This window comes from Pristiophorus japonicus, chromosome 5 (assembly GCF_044704955.1).
Source record: "Pristiophorus japonicus isolate sPriJap1 chromosome 5, sPriJap1.hap1, whole genome shotgun sequence".
NCBI lineage: Eukaryota > Metazoa > Chordata > Chondrichthyes > Pristiophoridae > Pristiophorus > Pristiophorus japonicus.
Genome location: NC_091981.1, coordinates 80,024,260 through 80,047,133, shown reverse-complemented (window position 1 = coordinate 80,047,133; position 22,874 = coordinate 80,024,260). Strand labels below are relative to the sequence as shown.

At 46.3% G+C, this 22,874-nt stretch overlaps 1 protein-coding gene across 3 annotated transcripts in view; it reads left to right on the top strand.

Moving 5' to 3' along the window:
* Positions 1 to 22,874, top strand: part of LOC139264385 (triple functional domain protein) — a 760,938-nt gene that overhangs the window by 689,754 nt on the left and 48,310 nt on the right. For all 3 annotated transcript variants that reach the window (XM_070880754.1, XM_070880753.1, XM_070880752.1), the window contains 3 exons: positions 10,380 to 10,407; positions 20,854 to 21,016; positions 21,115 to 21,236. In XM_070880754.1, coding sequence (XP_070736855.1) covers positions 10,380 to 10,407; positions 20,854 to 21,016; positions 21,115 to 21,236 — 313 coding nt within the window. The remainder of the gene's footprint in view (positions 1 to 10,379; positions 10,408 to 20,853; positions 21,017 to 21,114; positions 21,237 to 22,874) is intronic.

Here is a 22,874-nt window from a genome sequence, read left to right as displayed (position 1 = left end):
TACATAAGGGATAAAGGAATAGAAGGATATATTGATAGGGTGAAACGAGGTAGAAAAGATGGGAGGTGTCTTAAATGGAGTGCACTTAAACAGACTGTTGAACTTGGGAATTTGGAGAGAATGAGAATTTGGTGTCGACTAAGGTGCTGCTTTTTGCCACCAATACTTGGGAGTGCTTTGTGTGACAGGAAAATATTTAATTTCATCTACCTAGAACTTAAACTATATCTAGTAAATCATTAAAAACTAAACTGGAAGCTAAATGACTTAAATACGTAAAATTTAATTAATTAAATAATTAAAACCGGGTTCTAAGGGGATGGTAGAAATTTAGAATTCAGCAGAGGAGGACAAAGGGTTTAATTAGGAGGGGGAAAATAGGGTATGAGAGTAAGCTTGTAGGGAACATAAAAACTGACTGCAAAAGCTTCTATAGGAATGTGAAGAGAAAACGATTAGTGAAGACAAATGTAGGTCCCTTGCAGTCAGAATCAGGTGATTCTGTACCACTACCTAAAGTGGTGCAAAGAAATGGTAGTCCAATTGAACAAATACTTTGGTTCTGTCTTCACTGAGGAAGACACAAATAACCTTCCGGAAATACTAGGGGACCGAGGGTCTAGCGAGAAGGAGGAACTGAAGGAAATCCTTATTAGTCAGGAAATTGTGTTAGGGAAATTGATGGGATTAAAGGCCGATAAATCCCCAGGGTCTGATAGTCTGCATCCCTGAGTAAAGAAGTGGCCCTAGAAATAGTGGATGTATTTCTGGTTATTTTCCAACATTCTATAGACTCTGGATCAGTTCCTATGGATTGGAGGGTAGCTAATGTAACCCCTCTTTTTAAAAAAAGGAGGGAGAGAGAAAACAGGGAATTATAGACTGGTTAGCCTGACATCGGTAGTGGGTAAAATGTTGGAATCAATTATTAAAAGCGTAATAGCAGCGCATTTGGAAAGCAGTGACAGGATCGGTCCAAGTCAGCATGGATTTATGAAAGGGAAATCATGCTTGACAAATCTTCTAGAATTTTCTGAGGATGTAACTAGTAGAATGGACAAGGGAGAACCAGTGGATGTGGTGTATTTGGACTTTCAAAAGACTTTTGACAAGGTCCCACACAAGCGATTAGTGTGCAAAATTAAAGCACATGGTATTGAGGATAATGTATTGACATGGATAGAGAACTGGTTGGCAGACAGGAAGCAAAAAATAGGAAAAAAAGGGTCCTTTTCAGAATGGCAGGCAGTGACGAGTGGGGTACCGCAAGGTTCAGTGCTGCGCCCCCAGCTATTTACAATATACATTAATGATTTGGACGAAGGAATTGAATGTAATATCTCCAAGTTTGTAGATGACACTAAGCTGGGTGGCAGTATGAGCTGTGAGGAGGATGCTAAGAGGCTGCAGGGTGACTTGAACAGGTTAGGTGAGTGGGCAAATGCATGGCAGATGCAGTATAATGTCGATAAATGTGAGGTTATCCACTTTGGTGGCAAAAACAGGAAGGCAGAATATTATCTGAATGGTGACAGATTAGGAAAAGGAGAGGTGCAACGAGACCTGGGTGTCATTGAAAGTTGGCATGCAGGTGCAGCAGGCGGTGAAGAAGGCAAATGGCATGTTGGCATTCATAGCGAGAGGATTTGAGTATAGGAGCAGGGAGGTCTTACTGCAGTTCTACAGGGTCTTGGTGAAGCCACACCTTGAATATTGTGTTCAGTTTTGGTCTCCTAATCTGAGGAAGGACATTCTTGCTATTGAGGAAGTGCAGTGAAGGTTCACCAGACTGATTCCCGGGATGGCAGGACTGATATATGAAGAAAGACTGGATCGACTAGGCTTATATTCACTGGAATTTAGAAGAATGGGAGGGGATCTCATAGAAACATATAAAATTCTGACGGGATTGGACAGATTAGCTGCAGGAAGAATGTTCCCGATGTTGGGGAAGTCCAGAACCAGGTGTCACAGTCAAAAGATAAGGGGTAAGCCATTTCGGACCGAGATGAGGAGAAACTTCTTCACTCAGAGAATTGTGAACCTGTGAAATTCTCGACCACAGAAAGCTGTTGAAGCCAGTTCGTTAGATATATTCAAAAGGGAGTTAGATGTGGCCCTTACGGCTAAAGGGATCAAAGGGTATAGAGAGAAAGCAGGAATGGGGTACTGAAGTTGCATGATCAACCATGATCATATTGGTGCAGGCTCAAAGAGCTGAATGGCGTACTCCTGCACCTATTTTCTATGTTTCTGTGGCAGTGCAGGTGGTGTGCCACAACTGCAGCATGTGGGAGTTTATGGAGAGCATTGCGATCCCAGACGGCCGTGTCTGCAACTCGAGGAACTTCAGCTCAGAGTTGTTGAGCTGGAGTCCGAGGTGCAGAAATGGCAGGGCATCAAGGAGGGGGCGAGTTACCTGGACACTTTGATCCAGGAGGCAGTTACACTCCTTGGGTTAGGTAGTGGTACAGGTCTGGTTAGTGGTCAGGGATAGGAGGGTGAAACTGCAACTCAGGCAGGTAAGGAGACCCCAGGTGCAGTGCTGGAGGAGTGTCATCCTTTACTCTTCTCCAACAGGTATGAGGTTCTTGCTGCCTGTGTGAATGAGGGCAGAGTCTGCAGGATGGATGTGCAAACTGACCGTGGGTCCGTGGTACAGGAAGCCATTCAAGTGGGGGGGGGGTGAAAAGGAATGTTGTAGTGGTAGGGGACAGTATAATCAGGGGGATAGATATTGTTTTCTGTAGCTGCGGCCAGGACTTCCGAAATGTTGCCTGCCTGGTGTCAGGGTTAAAGATAGCTCCTCACAGCTGGAGAAAAATTTGGAGTGGGAGGGGGAGGGTCCAGTTGTCATGGTCCATGTAGGAACCAATGACATAGGTAGAACTAGGAATGAGGTTCTATTGAGAGAGTTTGGGGAACTTGGATCCAAATTAAAAAGCAGAACCTCAAAGGTAATAATCTCTGGATTGTTAACTGAGCCATGTGTAAATTGGCATAGGGATAAGCAGATCATGGCTCAAAGTGTAGAGTGTGAAGAAGAGGTTTCGATTCATGGGGCACTGACAGCAGTACTGGGGAAAGAGGGGGCTGTTCCATGGGAACGGTCTCCATTTAAACCGGGCTGGGACCAGTGTCCTGGTGAATTGAATAACTAGTGCAGTAGCTAGGGGCTTTAAACTAAAAAAGGGGTGGGGAGGGGTCAGGTGAGGGGAAATTTAGAAATCTAAAGAGACAAGGCAATGGAGCAGTGTAGCGAATTGAATAAAGATCAGCAGTGTGTGACAGGAAGGGACAGAGAGTTTAAAGGTAATCGTGCATCAGCCAATAAAATGAAAGCAGGTAATAATGGTTAACGGTTAAAGATAAAGGCTCTTTACCTGAATGCACGAGGCGTTCGTAACAAGATAGATGAATTAGTGGCACAAATAGTGATAAATGCATAAGATCTAATAGCTATTATGGAGACATGATTGCAAGGTTGGAAACTAAATATTCCAGGGTATTTCACATAGCAAAAAGATAAAGGGGAACCAGTGGATGTAGTATATTTGGATTTCCAAAAGGCATTTGATAAGATGCCACATAAAAGGTTGTTAAGCAAGATAAGGGCGCATGGGTTTGGGGGTGTAGGTAGATGAACCCTCATCTTTCTCTTTCCTTAATTCCAGAATCCAACCTGAACCCGTCTGGGTGGGGTAACAATGGTCACGGCTCACAACTCAGTATTCTTTTAACTGTTTATTATATTATTGATAACAAACGTCACTGGACTGTTCCCTTTAACTTCAAACAATAACTTTAAATATTACTCGCCCCAGGGGTCATTCAGAGGAGCATGTTTCCATGTGTGTGGTTGACTAACTCCGCCCATAGTTCCCTTGCAAGTTGCCAAGATTAGTCCCTAAACACACCTTTTTTATAATACAACGGTTCTACCCGTGACAATGAATGAAGCAATCCCCCCTTTGATGTACCATTTGATCACCTCCCTATCCTGGGTCAGTGAATAGTCCATTATCACACAAAGACATGTCATTCTGTTCGATGTTCAAACATTATCAAACAAATGTTTTTATGGGTAAAAGTTTCAGGTCTATCAACATTTGAAAGGTTGGCGAATGGGTTTTTCACTCCTGCAACAAGGTTTACATTAGCATTTCAAAAGGATGAGGCGACCACTCCAGACTTGGGGGTCAAGTTTCGGCCTGAGTTGCTCCTATTTTTTTGGAGCAACTGGTTTAGAATGGAGTATCTTAGAAATTGCAATTCTCGGCATTTAGTTTGCTCCAATTCTAGTCAGTTAGAACAGTTTCATTTTGGAACAGATTTTCTTTTTCAAAAGGGGGCGTGTCCGGCCACTTATACCTGTTTTGAAAGTTTAGGCAGTAAAAACTTACTCAAACCTAACTTAGAATGGAGTAAGTGTAGATTTTTGTACACTCAGAAAAACCTTGCCTACACTTAGAAAATCAGGCGTAAGTTACAAATCAGACGTAGGGAAGAGAGATCGGGGGGGGGCGGGGAGGAGAGAAAGGGCAGTTTACAAACATGAAACACATCACTTTTACAAATAAAGAGCCATCAATAATAAATGATAAATAAATCAACCAATAAATCAATCAAAAAAAATTAATAAAATTTTTTTTAAAAAATAAATAAAAACTTAAGTTTCTACTCACCGACTGCAGCACCGGGAGCCCTCCAACAGCATGCTGGGACGGGGCCTCCCCAGTGTGTCTGTCTCTCTCTCTGTCTGTCAGTGTTTATGTGTTTCTGACAGCGAGGGGAGGGGAGAGGGGAGGGGAGGAGAGAGGAGAGGGAGGGGGGAGAGGGAGTAGAGGGGGAGGGAGGGGAGAGGAGGAGAGGGAGGGAGGGGGAGAGGAGGGGGGGTGCGGAGAAGAGGAGAGAGGAGAGGGAGGAGGCTGAATGGGCCCAGCCGACGTGAAGAAGGCGGGCCGAAGACTTTGGGCGGGGCCCGCCCCCAGCAAGATGCCGGGCGGGTGGGCCCCGCCGAAGGAAGAGGGAGCGGGAGCTGGGGGGTGGGGGAGCGGGCAGTGGAGCGGGAGCTGGGGTGGGGGGGGGGGGAGGGTGAGAGCGGGCAGCGGAGCAGGAGCTGGTGGGGGGAGCGGGCAGCGGAGCGGGAGCTGGGGGGGGTCGGGCAGCGGAGCGGGAGCTGGGGGGTGGGGGTGAGAGAGCCAGAGGGAGCGTGAGCTGAACAGGGGAAGAAGCTGAAGCCCACAGCCAGAGCAGGAGCTGGAGGAGGGAGGTGCAGCCTGATCTTCGCCGCCCCAGTGAGCCCATTCGGCCAGGGCTAGGGGCGGCTTGCTTCGGGCCCCTCCCACACAGTTTCGGGTGCCTGGAGCTACTGCACATGCGCGCCCACTGTAGCGCGCATGTGCAGAGTTCTCGGCACTGTTTTCAGCGCAGGGACCTGGCTCCGCCCCCCACAGCTTGTGTTGTGCCGCGCCAAAGGCCTGGATCGACCTGAGGGAGTGGAGAATACCGAGTTAAGTTTTTGGTGCGGTTTTGAGCACGGAAATCAGGCATGGCTCACGGGGCTGCGCCGTTCTAGGCACAGCCCGAAACTTGACCCCTTGGTTGGGCCGTGGCCATCAAGTTCATACGAGGCTGGTCAATTACAAAACTGCCTTCACAGTACAGCCTATTAACCCTTTAACTGTTGGCTTACTTGAAGTTAAATGCGTTCTTCCTGCAGGCCTGACTACAGGGGTAATGTATTAGCATAGATAAAGGATTGGTTAACAGACAGAAAACAGAGAGTAGGGATAAACAGGTCATTTTCAGATCGGCAGGCTGCAACTAGTGGGTTGCCGCAAGGATCAGTGCTTGGGCCTCAGCTATGTAGAATTTATGTTAATGACTTAGATGAATGGACCGAGTACAACGTATCCAAGTTTGCTGACAATACAAAGCTACGGGAAAAGCAAAATGTGAAGAGGATGCAGCTAAGGGATATAGACAGGTTAAGTGAGTAGGCAATAAGGTGGCAGATGGAGTATAATGTGGGGAAATTTGAGGTTATTCACTTTGGTAAGAAGTATATAAACACAGAATATTTTTAAATGTGAGAAACTGTTAAATGTTGGTGTTCAGAGGCATTGTACAGGAATCACAGAGAGTTAACATGCAGGTACAGCAAGCAATTAGGAAGGCAAATGGCATGTTGGCCTTTATTGCTGAAGCGTAGAGTACACGAGTAAGGAAGCCTTGCTACAATTGTACAGGGTTCTGGTGAGACCACACCTGGACTACTGTGCACAGTTTTTCACTCCTTATTTAAGACAGGATATACTTGCCTTAGAGGCGGTGCAATGAAGATTTTCTAGATTGATTCATGGGATGAGAGGGTTGTCCTATGAGGAGAGATTGAGTAGATTGCACCTATATTCTCCGAGTTTAGAAGAATGAGAGGTGATCTGATTGAAACATGTAAGATTCTGAGGGGGATTGACAGAGTAGATGCTGAGAGATTGTTTCCCTTCGAATCATAGAAATTTACAACACAGGAGGAGGCCATTTTGGCTCATCTTGTCCGCACAGGCCGACAAAGAGCTATCGAGCCTAATCCCACTTTCTAGCTCTTGGTCCACAGCCCTGTAGGTTACAGCACTTCAAGCGCACATCCAAGTGCTTTTAAAATGTGGTGAGGGTTTCTGCCTCTACCACCATTTCAGGCAGTGAGTTCCAGACCTCCACCACCCCCTCTGAGTGAAGAAATTTCCCCTCAAATCCCCTCTAAACCTTCTACCAATTACTTTAAATCTATGCCTCCTGGTTGTTGACCCCTCTGCTAAGGGAAAAAGGTCAGACCTGTCCACTCTATCTAGGCTCCTCATAATTTTATACACCTCAATAAGGTCTCCCCTCAGCCTCCTCTGTTCCAAAGAAAACAAACCTAGCCTATCCAATCTTTCCTCATAGCTAAAATTCTTCAGTTCAGGCAACATCCTCACAAATCTCCTCTGTACCCGCTCTAGTGCAATCACATCCTTCCTGTAATGTGGTGACCAGAACTGCACGTAGTACTCTAGCTGTAACCTAACTAGTATTTTATACAGTTCAAGCATAACCTCCCTGCTCTTGTATTCTATGCCTCGGATAATAAAGGCAAGTATTCAGTGTACCTTCTTAACCACCTTATTTACCTGGCCTGTTACCATCAGGGATCTGTGGACTGCACTCCAAGGTTCCTTTGTTCTTCTGCACTTCTCAGTGTCCTACCATTCTACCATTTAATGTGTATTCCCTTGCCTGGTTAGCCTTCCTCAAATGCATTACCTCACACTTCGCTGGATTGAATTCCATTTGTCACTGTTCTGCCCACCTGACCAGTACATTGATAGCTTCCTGTAGTCCGCAGCTTTCTTCTTCATTATCAACCACACAGACAATTTTAGTATCATCTGCAAACTTCTTAATCATACCCCTTACATTTAAGTCTAGATCATTGATATATATCACAAAAAGTAAGGGACCTAGTACTGAGCCCTGCGAAACGTCACCGGAAACAGCCTTCCAGTCACAAAAATACCCATCAACCATCACCCTTGCAACCTGCTTCTGAGCTAATTTTGGATCCAACTTGCCACTTTGTCCTGGATCCCATGGGCTTTTACTTTTGTGATCAGTATGCCATGTGGGACCTTATCAGAACCCTTGCTAAAATCCATATACACTGCATCAAACGCACTATCCTCATAGACCCTCCTTGTTACCTCCTCAAAAAATTTAATCAAGTTAGTCAGACACGACCTTCCCGTAACAAATCTATGCTGACTGTCCTTGATTAATCCGTGTCTTTCTAAATGATGATTTAGAACTGGAGGACTTTTAAGGAGCTCTTTCATAGTGCTCAACAAAAATATATTCCAGTGAAAAAGAAGGGTGGTAAGAGAAGGGATAGCCAGCCGTGGATAACCAAGGAAATAAAGGAGAGTATCAAATTAAAAAACAATGCGTATAAGGTGGCCAAGGTTAGTGGGAAAATAGAAGATTGGGAAAATTTTAAACGACAGCAAAGAATGACTAAGAAAGCAATAAAGAAAGGAAAGATAGATTACGAAGGTAAACTTGCGCAAAACATAAAAACGGGTAGTAAAAGCTTTTACAGATATATAAAGAGTGACTAAAGTAAATGTTGGTCCCTTAGAAGATGAGAAGGGGGGGATTTAATAATGGGAAATGTGGAAATGGCTGAGACCTTAAACAATTATTTTGCTTCGGTCTTCACAGTAGAAGACACAGAAACCATGCCAGAAATTGCTGGTCACAGGAATGTGGGAAGGGAGGACCTTGAGACAATCACTATCACCAGGGGGGTAGTGCTGGACAGGCTAATGGGACTCAAGGTAGACAAGTCCCCTGGTCCTGATGAAATGCATCCCAGGGTATTAAAAGAGATGGTGGAAGTTATAGCAGATGCATTCGTTATAATCTACCAAAATTCTCTGGACTCTGGGGAGGTACCAGCAGATTGGAAAGCAGCTAATGTAACGCCTCTGTTTAAAAAAGGGGGCAGACATAAGGCAGGTAACTATAGGCCGGTTAGTTTAATATCTGTAGTGGGGAAAATGCTCGAAACTATCATTAAGGAAGAAATAGCGGGACATCTAGATAGGAATAGTGCAATCAAGCAGACGCAGCATGGATTCATGAAGGGGAAATCATGTTTAACTAATTTACTGGAATTCTTTGAGGGTATAACGAGCATGGTGGATAGAGGTGTACCGATGGATGTGGTGTATTTAGATTTCCAAAAGGCATTCGATAGGGTGCCACACAAAAGGTTACTGCAGAAGATAAAGGTACGCGGAGTCAGTGGAAATGTATTAGCATGGATAGAGAATTGGCTGGCGAACAGAAAGCAGAGATTCGGGATAAATGGGTCCTTTTCGGGTTGGAAATCGGTGGTTAGTGGTGTGCCACAGGGATCGGTGCTGGGACCACAACTGTTTACAATATACATAGATGACCTGGAAGAGGGGACAGAGTGTAGTGTAATAAAATTTGCAGATGACACAAAGATTAGTGGGAAAGCGGGTTGTATAGAGGACACAGAGAGGTTGCAAAGAGATTTAGATAGGTTAAGCGAATGGGCTAAGGTTTGGCAGATGGAATACAATGTCGGAAAGTGTGAGGTCATCCACCTTGGGAAAAATAACAGTAAAAGGGAATATTATTTGAATGGGGAGAAATTACAACATGCTGCGGTGCAGAAGGACCTGGGGGTCCTTGTGCATGAATCCCAAAAAGTTACTTTGCAGGTGCAGCAGGTAATCAGGAAGGAATGGAATGTTGGCCTTCATTGCGAGAGGGATGGAGTACAAAAGTAGGGAGGTCCTTCTGCAACTGTATAGGGTATTGGTGAGGCCGCACCTGTAGTACTGCATGCAGTTTTGGTCACCTTACTTAAGGAAGGATATACTAGCTTTGGAGGGGGTACAGAGACAATTCACGAGGCTGATTCTGAAGATGAGGGGGTTACCTTATGATGATAGATTGAGTAGACTGGGTCTTTACTCGTTGGAGTTCAGAAGGATGAGGGGTGATCTTATAGAAACATTTAAAATAATGAAAGGGATAGACAAGATAGAGGCAGAGAGGTTGTTTCCACTGGTCGGGGAAACTAGAACTAGGGGGCACAGCCTCAAAATACGGGGGAGCCAATTTAAAACCCAGTTGAGAAGGAATTTCTTCTCCCAGAGGGTTGTGAATCTGTGGAATTCTCTGCCCAAAGAAGCAGTTGAGGCTAGCTCATTGAATGTATTCAAGTCACAGATAGGTAGATTTTTAACCAATAAGGGAATTAAGGATATGGGGAGCAGGCGGGTAAGTGGAGCTGAATCCACGGCCAGATCAGCCATGATCTTGTTGAATGGCGGAGCGGGCTAGATGGCCTACTCCTGTTCCTAATTCTTATGTTCTTATGTTATCGTGTCCCTCAGTTGTCTGGAGAGTCTAGAACTAGGAGGTGTAGTCTCAGGATAAGGAGTCGGCTTTTTAAGACTGAGACTACCTAGTAACCACTGTCAAGATTGTTTCCCATTCGACTATGTAATGAATAAAAGTTATGCCAAAGCAAATATTTTGCTTAAAATGAATTTTACTGTTAACCTAATGTTGTCTATGGTATTCATATTCTGGCCATTACATTACTGACATTTTTTCAGATATTAATGTGAAAGGTGTGAGAAATGCAAACACTGCAATAAAGATTAATAATAAAAGGTCCTGTTAATTCAGAAAACTTTGGAGATTTCAAAACTGTTTGTGCAAAGGCAGAGAACTTCAGGAATGAAAAATTAATAAATTGTACAACTATATGTATTAAATTATTCTCATTTTCTTTTCAGCTCCTGAACCCTAATTATATCTATGATGGTAAGTTATTGAAATAACTTCTCACACTTCATAAAGCACAAATAAACATTTTTTTTTTTAAAGGTTGGGGTTTTGTACAGCAGGTTGCTGCTCCCATATGCTGTGGATTTGTAAGACATGGATTCATGTCAACAATTCCACATGCAGAGTGTTGCTGAGTAGAAGTGAAGTGATTCAGCACAATACACTATTATTTTCTTTCCCTTTTACAATGTAATTTTCCTGAGCTTTTCCACAGTTGCACACCTGAGAACAGCCATTGCACCCCCTTTAAAATTGTACCATTTAGCATTCTGCCTCCCAAAATGTGACACCACACATTTTTCTGCGTTGAACTCCATCTGCAATGTGTCCGCCCATTCTACCAGCCTTGTGAAGTATATTACTAACTTCCTCAGTGTTTACTACACTTCCAAGTTTTGTGTCGTCTGCAAATTTCAAAATTGTGCCCTGTACTCTGAAGTCCAAGTCATTGACGTATATCACAAACAGCACAGGTTCCTAGTACTGAACCTTGGGGAACTCCACTTTGTATCTCCCTCCTGTCTGAAAAACAGCCATTCACCACAACTCTGTTTTCTATCCATTAGCCAATTTTGTATCCATGCTGCTGCTGTCCCTTTTATCCCATAGGCTTCAATTTTGCTAACAAGCCTAATATGTCGTCGTCATCATCATCATTATCATTATTATAGGCAGTCCCTCAGAATCGAGGAAGACTTGCTTCCATTCGTAACATGAGTTCTTAGGTGGCTGTACAGACCAATACGAGAACCACAGTCCCTGTCACAGGTGGGACAGATAGTCGTTGAGGGAAGGGGTGGGTGGGACTGGTTTGCCGCACGCTCTTTCCGCTGCCTGCTCTCGGTGACGAGTTTCAAGGTGCTCAGCGCCCTCCAGGATGCACTTCCTCCTGTTAGGGCGGTCTTTGGCCAGGGACTCCCAGGTGTCAGTGGGGATGTTGCACTTTATCAGGGAGGCTTTGAGGGTGTCCTTGTAACGTTTCCGCTGCCCACCTTTGGCTCGTTTGCCGTGAAGGAGTTCCGAGTAAAGCGCTTGCTTTGGGAGTCTCGTGTCTGGCATGCGAACTATGTGGCCTGCCCAGCAGAGCTGAGCAAGTGTGGTCAGTGCTTCAATGCTGGGGATGTTGGCCTGGTCGAGGACGCTAACGTTGGTGCGTCTGTCCTCCCAGGGGATTTGTAGGATCTTGCAGAGACATCGTTGATGGTATTTCTCCAGTGACTTGAGGTGTCTACTGTACATGGTCCATGTTTCTGAGCCATATCGGAGGGCGGGTATTACTACAGCCCTGTAGACCATGAGCTTGGTGGCAGTTTTGATGGCTTGGTCTTCAAACACTCTTTTCCTCAGGCGGCCGAAGGCTGCACTGGTGCATTGGAGGCGGTGTTGGACCTCATCGTCAATGCCTGCTCTTGTTGATTAGGAGGCTCCCGAGATATGGAAAATGGCCCACGTTGTCTAGGGCCACACCATGGATCTTGATGACTGGGGAACAGTGCTGTGCGGTAAGGACAGGTTAGTGGAGGACCTTTGTCTTACTGATGTTTAGCGTAAGGCCCATGCTTTCGTACGCTTCAGTAAATACGTCGACTATGTCCTGGAGTTCAGCCTCTGTATGTGCGCAGACGCAGGCATCGTCCGCGTATTGTAGCTCGACGACAGAGGTTGGGGTGGTCTTGGACCTGGCCTGGAGATGGCGAAGGTTGAACAGGTTCCCACTGGTTCTGTAGTTTAGTTCCACTCCAGCGGGGAGCTTGTTGACTGTGAGGTGGAACATGGCAGCGAGGAAGATTGAGAAGAGGGTTGGGGCGATGATGCAGCCCTGCTTGACCCGGTCTGGACGTGGATTGGGTCTGTGATGGATCCGTTGGTAAGGATCACGGCCTGCATGTCATCGTGGAGCAAGCGGAGTATGGTGACGTACGTTTGGGGGTATCCGAAACAGAGAAGGACGCTCCATAGACCCTCGTGATTGACAGTGTCAAAGGCCTTTGTAAGGTCGAAGACGGCCATGTATAAGGGCTGGCGCTGTTCCCTGCATTTTTCCTGCAGCTGTCGCGCTGCAAAAATCATGTCCGTTGTGCCCCATAGGGGATGAAATCTGCAATGTGACTCTGGGAGAGCTCCTCGGCTACAGGGAGAAGACGGTCGAGAAAGACTCTAGCGACGACTTTCCCGGTGGCTGATAGCAGGGAGATTCCTCTGTAGTTGCCACAAACGGACTTGTCCCCTTTTTTAAAGATGGTCACGATCACTGCATCTGTGAGATCTCCCGGCATGCTCTCCTCCCTGCAAATGAGAGAGATGAGGTCATGTATTTGCGCCAACCGTGTCTCTCCGCCATACTTCAGTGTCTCAGCAGGGATTTGATCCGTATCCGTAGCCTTGTTGTTTTTAAGCTGTCTTATGACTTTTTCTACCTCGTGCAGTGTTGGAGTCTTACTGAGGTGGTGGCGGGTAGCATGCTGTGGGATGGAGTCGAGAACACTCGAGTCAAAGGCAGAGTCTCAATTGAGGAGATCTTCGAAGTGCTCATTCCAGCAGGCCCTGACTGACTCGGTGTCCTTGATGATTGTTTTCCCGTTCTTGGTCAGGAACGGGGTGGGGTCTTGGGTGTTTGGACTGTAGGTTGCCTTGACTGTGATGAAGAATCCTCGCACATCATGGCTGTCAGCCAGCTGCTGTATCTCCTGTGCTTTCTCCATCCACCACTTGATCTTTAAGTCCCAGGTTTTTTATTGGACCTCAGCCTTGAGCCGTCTGTAATGCTGCTTTGCTGGGTTGTTGTTTCAGGCTCTGCGCCTGAATGCCCTGCGCTTGCATTCAGAAATGCCCTGCGTTTGCGATCTATTAGCTCTTGGATCTTCTGATCATTCTCATCAAACCAGTCCTGGTGTTTCCTGGTTGACTGACGGAACGTCTCTTTGCAAGCACTGGTTATGGAGGGCAGACCAAGCGCTGTGGGCATTCTGCATTTCGGGGTCATCAAGGCATGCCAGGTTAGCTGTGAGGCGCTGACTGTATAAGGCTCTCTTAGCTGGGTCCTTAAGTGCCCCGGCATTGACTTTTTACAGCACTGCTTCTGTTGCTCCCTCCGCTTTGGGGCTATGTTGATGTCAATGATGGATCGGATTAGGTGGTCCGTCCAACAGTCGTCGGCTCCTGTCATGGCACAGGTGATGCGCACATCCTTGCGATCCCTGGCTCGGACGATGACATAGTCGAGCAGATGCCAATGTTTGGAGCAAGGGTGTTGCCACGATGACTTGTATTTCTCCCTCTGGCGGAACAAGGTGTTGATGATGACGAGTTCATGTTCTAGACATTTTGTCTGGAGTAGGGTACCACTGGAGTTGGCTTTCCCTACCCCCTCTCTGCCAATCACACCCTCCCAGAGAACTGTGTCCTTGCCGACCCTGGCGTTGAAGTCACCGAGGAGGATCAGTTTGTTGCCCGTGGGGATGCAGAACAGGGATTTTTTGAGGTTGGAGTAAAAACCCTCTTTGGCCTCATCTGTTGCATTGAGTGTTGGGGCGTACGCACTGATGACTATGGCGCACTGGTTCCGGGATAGGGTGAGTCGAAGAGTCATGAGGCTTTCATTAGCCCCACAGGGGGAGTCTTTGAGGCGGTCGACCAGCTCGTTTTTGATGGCAAAGCCGACTCCGTGGAGGCGGCGTTCTTCCTTTTCCAGAAGAAGGTGTAACCTCCACCTTGTTCCTTGAGCTGGCCTTCCCCTGCCTGCTGGGGTTCGCTTAGGGCGGCGATGTCAATATCAACTATGGCGGTGCAGCGTGGTACTAATAAATGGCACTTCATCAAACGCCTTTTGAAAGTCCAAAAACATAACATCAACTGCACTACCTCATCTATCCTCACCCAAAAACTCAATCAGGTTAGTCAAACACGATTTTCCCTTCACAAATCTGTGCTGGCTCTCCTTTATTAGTCCATTCTTGTCCAAGTGGCTGTTAATTTTCTCCCGGATTATTGTTTCTAAAAACACCACCAACATTAAACTGACTGACCTGTAATTGCCAGGTTTATCCTTCTCCCCTGTTTTGAACATGTTGTAACATTTGTAATCCTCCAGTCCTTTGGCCCCATCCCGTATCTAAGGAGGATGGGAAGATTGTGGCCATTGCCTCCACAATTTCTGCCCTTACTTCCCTCAGCAACTTAGGATGTATCCCATCTAGATCGGGTGACTTATCTACTTTAAGTACCGCCAGCCTTCCTAGTACCTCCTCTTTATCTATTTTTATCTCATCCAGTAAACCGGCAATCTCCTCATTTAACATAGCTTTGGCAAAGTCCCACTTCCTTGGTAAGTACTCTCACTCCACCAATAAATCTCCATTTTGGTTCCTAATCACCCTCACCATTCCCCTGACAACGCTTTTACTGTTAATATGTCTATCGAAGGCCTTTCAATTTGCTTTTATGTTAGCTGCCAATCTGTTTTCTTAGTGTCTCTTTGCCCCTTATTTCCTTTTTAACTTGTCCTTTATACATTTTATATTCCGCCTGTTTCACCCTTGTATTATCAAGCTGATGTCTGTCATACACCCCCTTTTTCTGCTTCATCCTACTTTCTAACTCCTTTGTCATCCAGAGAGCTCTGGCTTTGGTTGCCCTCTCTCTTTCCCCCTTATGGAAGTGTACCTAGACTGTACCCAAACCATCTCCTATTTAAAGGTCACCCATTGCTCCATTACATTTCTGCCTGCCAGTCTTTGACTCTAACTTACACAGGCCAGAGCCCTCCTCAATTCACTGAAATTAGCCCTCCTCCAGTTAAGTATTTTTGTTCTAGATTGCTCCTTCTCCTTCTCCATAACTAATCTAAGCCTTACAATGCTATGATCACTATGATTCCCGAGGTGCCCCCTGACTGTGACAATCTCCACTTGACCTACTTCATTCCCCAGGACTAGGTCCAGTCATGCCTCTTTCCACGTTGGACAGGATACATACCGATGATGAAAATTCTGCTTCCTTCCTACACTTTGCTGTACCCCCCGTGCAGTCCTTTGCCTGACAGTGCCAGGCTGAGGATTGCACTCTTTCGAGGTGTCATCACCCTCACCAGTATTCAGAGCTGAATGTTAGTTTGAGAGTGCCACACTCCTGAAGGATTCATGCACTGCCCTCCTCTTCCTATCTTTCCGCCACCGCTCCTTTTATGGCCCAGACCTGCCGCTGATGTTCCTTTGCAGGTCGGGGCCATAAAAGGAGCGGCGAGTGGCGGCCATGGGCAGCGTGGAGGCATGCCACTGCAAGGTACAGCGCGAGCTGGTGCAGGAGGGCGACAACTGTGAAGAGTGACGTCGTCAAGATCCAGGTCGGTGATTGGAGCGTGGGCAGATACAGCAGGAGCAGCGAGGTCGGGGCGAAGGAGCTGTGAGAGACTGTAGAGGGACGTGATCAGGGCCCAGGGGAGGCGCGAGTTCGGGGCCAGGGGTCCAGGGGCAGCACGGACCAGCCCACACTGCGATACGTGTACGCACTAGGTCCGTGCAGCAGAGCTGGTCTCCAGTTGTCTTGGGTAATCCTTGCCACTGGACCAAGACCTAGCTCTGTCAAGCCTGTGTGGTGGCTGGTGTGCAACGGCCACCCCTCGTTAAAAAAATTCACGCACAGGCATCTTCCACCCTTCAGGATGTAGTTCAGATCCTTCATTGAAACACCTGTGAACTCATGCTTTCTTTGGCGTGGAAGCAAGTCATCCTCGTTTCGAGGGACCGCCTATGATGATGATGATCTTTCCGCGTGGCCACCCTGAATTCTGTCTGGCTTTCAGGTGACCACCTTCGGGAACCTGCGATCCAGAAAACATTCAGCCAGCCGTGTGCCCTGCAATGAATCCTGCTGCCCCTCAAGCACAGAAACCCTCAATATGAGTTTGAGCTGTTGATGAGGTTTCCTGCAAACATGGGCCTCCAGAACACACAAAGCATCCTGAAGTTCCCAAATGGCGCAGGAATTGCAAGCTACGGGTCTCAGAAGTCCCTTCATTCTAATTAGAAATTTAAAATAAACTCCTTAGATACAAGGTGATTATTTATATAATTGTTGTTAACTAGTCCTAAACTTGGGTGTCAGTAGTGGTTCATTGGGTAGCATTTTCGCCTTTGAGTAGATGGTTATGGGTTCAAGTCCTGCTCCAGAGACTTGAGCACAAAAAGCTAGACTGACACTCCAGCGCAGTGCTGAGGGAGTACTGCACTGTTGGAGGTGCCGTCTTTTGGATGAGACATTAAACCAAGGCCCTGTCTACTCTCTTAGGTGGACATAAAAGATCCCATGGCACTATTTCGAAGAAGAGCTGGGGAGTTATCCCCAGTGTCCTGACCAATATTTATCCCTCAATCAACATCACTAAAACAGATTATATGATCATTATCACATTGCTGTTTGTGGGAGCTTGCTGTACACAATTGGCTATCGCCTACATTTCAAAAGTATTTCATTGGCTGTAAAGTGCTTTGAGACGTCCTGAAGTTGTGAAAGACTATATAAATGCAAGTCTTTTCTCTTTCTTATATATTGCTATTTTTCTATTCACTTCTCAAAGTGAGCTAACCAAAGACTTAGGGCTAGACTTTCCACCTCACATCACCCATACATCGCCCATATATCGCCCAAAACAGATGTCTATCGCCCATTTTGAGCAGAAAATGGAAACTCAGGCCTCAACATCGCCGGAAAATTAAGCCCCCAAGTTTCGGCTCACTTCGCCGAGCTGATCGCCCGCACATCACCGATTTGAACTTCCGGCACATCGTCGTCACATTGCCGGGCTGATCACTCGCCGAGAACATCGCTGTATATTAGTTGCTTTTCCGGGCTTTCCTGACCGAACTGGGCACTATGGAACCATTTTGAATTTCGGAGGAAGGGAGGAGGCAGCTAAAAAAAATCGAGCTAAGATATTTGTGAGTTATTTAAGGGTCTTTTATGGATAGATACACTCAGATTTATACTTATATTTAATTGTACTAATATTAGCTTAGTAGATTAGGCATTTTTTACCGAAAAGTGCATTTATAGCAAGTGAAAATAATTATTGATAGTGATGGGGCCTATACTTTCTGTGCCATTACTCGTAACTGCTCGCACACTGGTTTCTGAAAGGATCAATCGAAGAGGTGGCAAAGTAATGCGTCGACAGAAACAGAGGAGACAGAGGAGGCGAGGGTACAGCCAACGAAGGTACAAAGAAACGCAATCTTAACTCAACTTGTCTTAAAAAGCGAGTCTTAGGAGGCTGCGCTTCCGGAAGGAGGTCATCGATGAGATTTGCCAGCTCATCAAGGGGGATCTGCAGCCTTCCAGCACCATCAGAACCACACTGCCCGTTGAGGTGAAGGTTACTGCGGCACTGTCTTTCTACGCGTCGGGATCCTTTCAGGTTTCAGCTGGTGACATCTGTCATATCTCTCAGCATGCCACACACTGCTCCGTTCGGCAGGTGACTGAAGCCCTTTACGCTCGCGGGATGGACTTTATAAGCTTCCCTATGACCAGGGAGGCACAGACCGGGAGGGCTTTGGGTTTCTCGAGAATAGCAAACTTCCCCAAAGTGCAGGGAGCAATAGACTGCATGCACATTGCCCTGAAAGCCCCTTTACAGAACGTGGAGGTGTTTCCCAACAGAAAGGGATTCCACTCCCTGAATGTGCAGCTGGCTGTCAACCACAACCAAATAATCATGACAGTAAATGCTATATTTCCTGGCAGCATCGATGATGCACACAACCTACGTGAGAGTGCTATCCCTGACCTGTTTGCCAATCAGCCAGAAGGTCACAGTTGGATGTTGGGGGATAAGGTATATGGCCTTGCCAGCTGTCTGATGACTCCACTGCGTAATCCCGTCACTGAAGCAGAGAAACGTTACAATGAAAACCACATAGCAATACGCAACATCGTCGAAAAGACAATTGGAGTCCGAAAGCAGCGCTTCAGATGCCTGGACCACTCTGGTGGCAGCCTACAGTACCACCCTGACCAGGTCGCTGAGTTTATTGTGGTGTGTTGCATGCTGCATAACCTAGCTATAAGGAGAGGACAACTAATGCCAGATGGGGTTGCAGGTCCATCTCCAGAAGGAGGGAAGACAGAAGAGCCAACCGGCGAGGAGCAAGAGGCGGAGGAGGAGGTGGAAGAGGAGGCTAGTGAGGACCTCGGGGAGGCCAATCAGCCTGGCGATCTAGCCATGGTCCCACTCCCCCCGCCCCTCCCGAGAAGATCAGTACCCTGTGGGAGTTACGCGGACCTGATTGACTAGGGCCTCATTGGCCTCATCACTAAAGGGCTTTGCCCTCTTCCTCACCCCCTCAGCATCATGATACAAATCCGACATACTTAAAAAATGTTTTGAAATATTGTAAAGTGTTCACAAAAAAACATTTAAATATTGCAAAGTGTTTACAATTAAAGCACTTATTTAAACTCTTTCACAATTCAACCACTTAATTAAACTCTTTCTCTGTCACTGCCTTCCTCCTCTCTCTCTATCCTCTCTCTCTCTCTCTCTGCCCCTCCCTGTGCTTTGTGTGGGTAACCCCTGACCTCCCGAAACGCGGGAAAACCAGTCAAGTAAAAAAAAAAAATGTTTTTAATCGCATGCGTAGTAGGCCGTTGCTGGGGAAGCTTTGGCCTTCCTTCATCGCTGGCCGTTCGGTGGGCGAACGTCACATCGCCGCTCTTTCGCATCGCCCATTTCACATCGCTGGCCTATCGCCGAGTAGAAAATCAATATCTAAAAACTGGGCTATGTCCCAGCGATCAGTAAGGCCATTTTTTGGGCGATAGACAGTGAAGTGGAAAGTCTAGCCCTAAATTATTTACTCAAGCTTAACAAGAACCACTGAGATGCTAAACACAAATAACTTAAACTAGATACTTACCTTAGAATTCTTGGGTTCTGCAGCTGCATTCCTTTTGAGTTGGGTGTGAGAAACCACCTTCCTCCTCTCCACCAAATTCCCACTATCATCAAATTTTCAGCTACCACTCTGTTTGCATTTCACACAGCTATGTCTTCAAGCTCTGTGCCCACTATATTAGGGGGTTGAAAGTCCACCCCTCTTTAAGTTCCATTACCGCCTCCGAGGGCAGGCGGATGGGCCAACCCATCTGAAATTGCCCCCAGGCCGTGAGCGGCAGGAACAGGTTTCTGTGCCGCCCATGCTGCCCACCCTGTCGGGCACGCGCCAACCCCACACCAACTGGCAGTGACCCCCTTACTGACCCCAGTGGGAAATTGCCCCGTAGAAGCTGCACCGCCATCGGCCGATGCCACTGACAGCTTTCCCCTGCGGGAAATTGTGTGCGCTGGGGAGGGCGCACTGCCAAGGCGACAATGGTGACCATGGGTTCGACCGGACCACCAACAGGCAGCCCTGCACCCCCTCTTGGGTTCCAGGCTGCTGTCCAGGCCAAAATCCTCCCTGGTGGCCTAGTGGGCCCTAACGAAACTTCTTGCAGAGCTCGCGCCGCGCCTCCCCCCCCCCCCACCTTAACTGAAGGGAAGGGACATTATGACGCAGCAGCGCGATGTGGCACGTCAGCGTTGCGCTGACGTCATCAGTGCGACGCTGACAGCTCGTTGGAGAGCCTGACCCGACCGAAGGGCACTTCCGTCCCTCAGCAGATTGGGGCGGAGAAAAATCTTAAATATCGCTAAGTGCGCCTAATCTTAGTCAGGGGGCAATTTTGGCCCCTAGCTATTTTCAATTGGACGGCGTAGTTTGGGCCAAACGTTTAAGTTCTTTTTTGGTCTTGCTATATAATATTCTGCAGTAATGTATCAGAATTGCGTACCGATAAGGAATCTCTAACAGGAGACTGGGAATCGCTACACTTGGATACACTTATTACCTTGTTTGCACTCATCAAGATTGGGTAGATCTTAAATTCAGGCTCTAGTTAGCAAAATAAATCTTCACTTTGACTTGTTTCTGTCATAACCTCATCTCTGGGTCAGACAGTTCAGAGGCAATGGTGTGCAGTGGAAACTCTCATCTGGTTTATTGTCAATTTCAGCCTAATTTTGCCCATTCCTTATGTCATGTCAGCTCTGTGCTGCCCATTGCTTTAACTTTTGTCCTTTCCTGCCATGGGACACTCACATTTTTTTCGGCAGGAGAGTCATGGCATAGAATTATAAAAGCCTATAAAATGTCAAGCAAATTCTTGTAATACTATCCCGGTTAATTGAAAAAATGTAGCTGGTTGTAACGTTACTGGTTTGTAAATACTTAACCTTATTCATATGAAAGTGAGTGTGCCATCTATGCAACAGTCATATGTCTCAGTTGGAATAGGATTATATTGTAAAGTACTTCATGTTTTCCTTGCAGCTTTTCATGTATTACATATTTACTAATTAATTCTGCAAATTATTTTTTCCCCCAGTTCCCCCTGAGTTCATCAACCCACTGACTGATGTGACCTGTGAGACAGGGGAGACAGTTACACTGAAATGCAAAGTCTGTGGTCGTCCCAAAGCTGCAATAACATGGAAGGCCCCAGACCACAGCATTTTAAGCAATGATGGCCATTACAACATTATGTACAGGTAAAGGACAAATCTTCTGTTACGAGAAAGTATGTTGCTGGTTTTCGGGATAGTTTCACAACTAATGTGATCATTTTCTTATGTGATGGTGGTTGCAGTGATTCTGGTGAAGCTACACTTAAAATACTCAATGTGACCACTGACGATGATGGCACTTACACGTGTGTAGCCGTAAATGATGTGGGATCAGCCTCCTCTTCTGCAATCCTGCGAGTTCTAGGTGAGATTTCTGAGCTTTTTTATTGTCTTGATAATGTAATAATCCAATTGATCTAAATTATTCTCCCTAAGGGCTCTATGGCATGTGTTATTAGTTTCTTAGGAGACAACATTACAAAAGGCTGTTTAATAGCTTGTTCCAGAGTATCCCATAAGTTACTGACTAGTTATTGACTTTTGCAGTTACTGAAGTTTTACATCCTCAGTGTTTATCTGAATTAATGACAACGTCCATTGCCTATTTTTGAGTGTCAACCAGTGGCTCAGTTGGTAGCACACTCGTCTCTGAGTTCACGAGTAATTACAGGCCAGTCAGCCTAATGTCGGTGGTGACAAATTATTGGAAAAAATTCTGAGGGACAGTATTAATCGTCATTTAGAAAGGCACGGATTAATCAAGGACAGTCAGCATAGATTTGTTAAGGGAAAGTCATGTCTGACTAACTTGAGTGACTGTTTTGAGGAGGTAACAAGGAGGATTGATGAGAGTCGTGCGTTTGATGTGGTCTACATGGATTTTAGCAAGGCTTTTGACAAGGTCCCACATGGCAGACTGGTCAGAAAAGTAAAAGCCCATGGGATCCAAGGAAAAGCGGCAAGTTGGATCCAAAATTGACTCCGTGGCAGGAAGCAAAGAGTAGTGTTCGACTGGAAGATTGTTTCCAGTGGGTTTCCGCAGGGCTCAGATGTAGATAACTTGATTTTGTGGTATATATCAATGATTTAGACTTCAATGTAAGAGCCATGATTAAGAAGTTTGCAGATAATACGACAATTAGCCATGTGGTTGATAGTGAGGAAGATGGTTATAGACTGCGGGAAGATATCAATGGACTGGTCACGTGGGCAGATAGGTGGCAAATAGAATTCAATCCGGAGAAATGTGAGGTAATGCATTTGGGGAGGGTTAACGAGGCAAGGGAATACACATTAAATGGTAGGACACTGAGAAGTGTAGAGGAACAAAGGTTCATGTCCACAGATCCCTGAAGGTAGCAGGCCAGGTAGATAAGGTGGCTAAGAAGGCATACGGAATACTTGCCTTTATTATCCGAGGCATAGAAGACAAGAGCAGGGAGGTTATGCTTGAACTGCATAAAACACTAGTTAGGCCACAGCTAGAGTACTGCATGCAGTTCTGGTCACCACATTACAAGAAAGATGTGATTGCACTAGAGAGGGTACAGAGGAGATTTGTGAGGATGTTGCCTGGACTGGAGAATTTTAGCTATGAGGAAAGATTGGACAGGTTGGGGTTGTTTTCTTTGGAACAGAGGGAGCAGAGGAGAGAATTAATTGAGGTGTATAAAATTATGAGGGACCTAGATAGAGTCTATCGGAAAGACCTATTTCCCTGAGCAGTGAGGTCAATAACCGGGGGCATAGAGTTACGGTAGAAGGATTAGAGGGGAGTTGAGGAAACATTTTTCACCCAGAGGGTGGTGGGGGTCTGGAACTCACTGTCTGAAAAGGTGGTAGAGTTAGAAACCCTCATCACATTTAAAAAGTACTTGGATATGCACTTGAAGTACTGTAACCTACATGGCTACGAACCAGGAGCTGGAAAGTGGGATTCGGCTAGATAGCTTTCTTTCAGCCGGCACAGACACGATGGACTGAATTGTCTCCTCCGTGCCGT